This window comes from Merops nubicus, unplaced genomic scaffold (assembly GCF_000691845.1).
Source record: "Merops nubicus isolate BGI_N331 unplaced genomic scaffold, ASM69184v1 scaffold354, whole genome shotgun sequence".
NCBI classification, from domain to species: domain Eukaryota; kingdom Metazoa; phylum Chordata; class Aves; order Coraciiformes; family Meropidae; genus Merops; species Merops nubicus.
This window is the reverse complement of record NW_008602029.1, coordinates 8,169-10,796: the sequence shown is the minus strand read 5'-3', so window position 1 is coordinate 10,796 and position 2,628 is coordinate 8,169. Positions and strand designations below refer to the sequence as shown.

Here is a 2,628-nt window from a genome sequence, read left to right as displayed (position 1 = left end):
GTGTGTGAGCCTCTCTTTGAAAATCCCCCCTCTCTGTAATAAAGAGAATTAAACCCAAGCAGAAAGAGAGCAGAGCCTCCTGCCTACTTTGGATGGATTGAAATATGCCCAGAGCTCCCTCCATTTTAATCTTGCTCATCAAAAGATGGCTGAGTTACTCCAGCTGGCAACGGCTCCCAAACCAGCATCCTTCTGCCAGGCGGCCGGGGAGCGGGGACCCCCTTCAGCCAGCAGAGCAACCAGCACCACTCCTCACTCCTCAGAGCTCCCAGCCACGCTGGGATGAGTTCTCCTTTCTCCCTGCAACCCCCGGGCTTCGTTCTTCTCTCCTGCAAGCAAATACACCCACGTTCAGCCCTCTGCAGAGATGCTCCTGCCAAGCTGGGCTTTGTCTGGGATTAGCCACCGCCGGGCAACGGGGGATCTCGGGCTTTGATGCAGGCTGATTGTTTTTTTGGCTCAACGGGGGAAGGGGGTGTCCGTGTGCCCCCAGGAGCGCTCCTATCTGACCAGCCATTTCTCCAGGAGGATTTGTGGAGGTTTCCAAAATGCCTGAAGCCAACTATTTGTTATCTGTATCTTGGGGTTATATTAAGGTGGGTTTAAATCCCGGAACGGCTGCTTTCTTTTGTGCTGTGTTGCTCGGATAAAACCTCGCTGAGGAAAAGGGGCTTTTAAAATGGTTATTTCTGTGTACTGTGTGGGGAGAGGTGCGTCTGGACTGTGCATGCAGTGTACATATGTGCTTTTTTTTTCCCCTCTTTTGGGAATTCTCTGTCGTGGGATAAAATGATGCTGCGATGAAAACGCGTGATTAGAAAATTAGGAGGCTGGTAGCGTGTGCATCTGGGGGAGAAATGCCTGAATCCTGCATTTTCCTGCCACGACCTGAGCAGGTCTTTAGATTTATGGCATATTTCCCCTCGGTTATGTACTGAACATAGGCAGTTGTCTTTTACTTGCATAATTCAAAATGGAGCAAACTTAGGAAACGCAGAACAAAAGGAGGGTGTAGGATGTGGGGTTTAAAAGCAGTGCAAGAATGTGATCGTTCAGAGAGAGGACCCGAAGCGTTGTCTTCTCATTTGTTACAGCAGAAACTAAAATGCATCTTCGGGGGGAATTAATTCTGCAGTTTAGTGTCCTAAAAAGAAATACCTCATCATGATGCTGCTGGATAGGATCTAAATGAAACCGTATGTCACCGACTCCATTCAAAGCTCTCCAGAATTTTGCTTTTCACATCTTGTCTTTGGACTTGTGCTTGTGCTGAAGCTGTATGCGTGTGGGGGGAGCACTCAGAAAAATGCCATCTTGGTCTCTTTGCTCTCCCCCTCCCAGTTCAAGAGGATGCTGACCCGGGAGCTGACCCACCTCTCCGAGATGAGCCGCTCTGGCAACCAGGTGTCCGAGTACATTTCCAACACCTTCCTGGGTAAGGCATCTCCTCCCTGGGTAGAGCATCTCCTCCCTGGGTAGGGCATCACCTCCCTGGGTAGGGCATCACCTCCCTGGGTAGGGCATCACCTCCCAAGCTTTCGGGTGACCCAGAGAGATCAATCAGTGCCATCCCCATCCCCAGCAGTCAATACTTGCGCTCAGTTTTCCTTCGGGGCAGAGTGTTTCAATGATTTGATTTTTCCCATCCAAAACGGGGAGGAAAATAATGCTGTGTTTGAATTAAGTGTGTCCAGAGCAGAATCCCTTCTCCAAACCCAAAGGGTTCTGCTGTTTGGGTTGAATGAAGCTGTGGGTAGCTGCGTTATGCAATATTTGATTTTTGCCTTGACCTTACATAAAGGACAAAGTCACACGAGCCCAGCTGCACACTCTCATCTTTGCAACTACTGCCTCATCCAGCTGCAACATCCCCCTTCAGAGACAAGGTTCAGAGAAGTGACTTCAGCCCAGACATTATTTTATAGAGTAGACAGTGGCTCAGTTTGCACTGGAATTCTGAATAAAGAGTAAAGAGAATATTCTGCATGTCATTAGTTTGGTTGGAACTACTGGCATGAATGAATCCTCTGTGTTTACCCAGTACACTTGTTATGAAAAATGTAGCTTTCTGTTATGAAAAATGTAGATTTCTGTGTTTTCGAGCAGCTATCCCAATTCTAAATTCCAGAACTCAAGCCCATTTGCATGGAAAGCAAAGCTCAGCACAGCACCCTCCTGTATTTATCTCTTAAGTCCAACAGCTTCAGATGCTGAGGGCACGTGGGATGCTGGAGCTCGTGGGGCACTCGTGCCCTGTGGTTACGATGGCCCAGAACACATCCCCTCTGTGACACACAATTATCCCCATTAAGGGATTTTCAAGTGATTTCAATAGCCAGTTGCAACTGGAACTGCTGCATGCATTTAGGACACATCACATCATTAATAATCCATAGAAGTCTAGAGCTGCTTTGTGGGAATCCATTGGTCCTGTCTTACTACTCAGTTTAATCGTGACATGCGGAGCGTGAATTAATCCAGGGAGTAGAAGCAAGGCTGCCTCACTGCCAGCCAGCAGGCCAGGGCTGCAGCCAGAGAGCCTGGGGCATACACAGCACACTGGGGAGCGTGACCACCACGGTGCTTTCAGGGAGTTTGTTGTTCATCAGCTCTTGCCAGCAGGCATAT

At 48.8% G+C, this 2,628-nt stretch overlaps 1 protein-coding gene across 1 annotated transcript in view; it reads left to right on the top strand.

Moving 5' to 3' along the window:
- Positions 1-496: 496 nt before the first annotated feature.
- The window catches only part of PDE4B (phosphodiesterase 4B, cAMP-specific), a gene marked incomplete at its 3' end in the record, with an annotated part of 8,805 nt that continues 6,673 nt past the window's right edge, over positions 497-2,628 (top strand). The window contains exons 1-2 of the mRNA XM_008938172.1: positions 497-596; positions 1,342-1,435. Of these exons, the coding sequence (XP_008936420.1) occupies positions 549-596; positions 1,342-1,435 (142 nt within the window). The remainder of the gene's footprint in view (positions 597-1,341; positions 1,436-2,628) is intronic.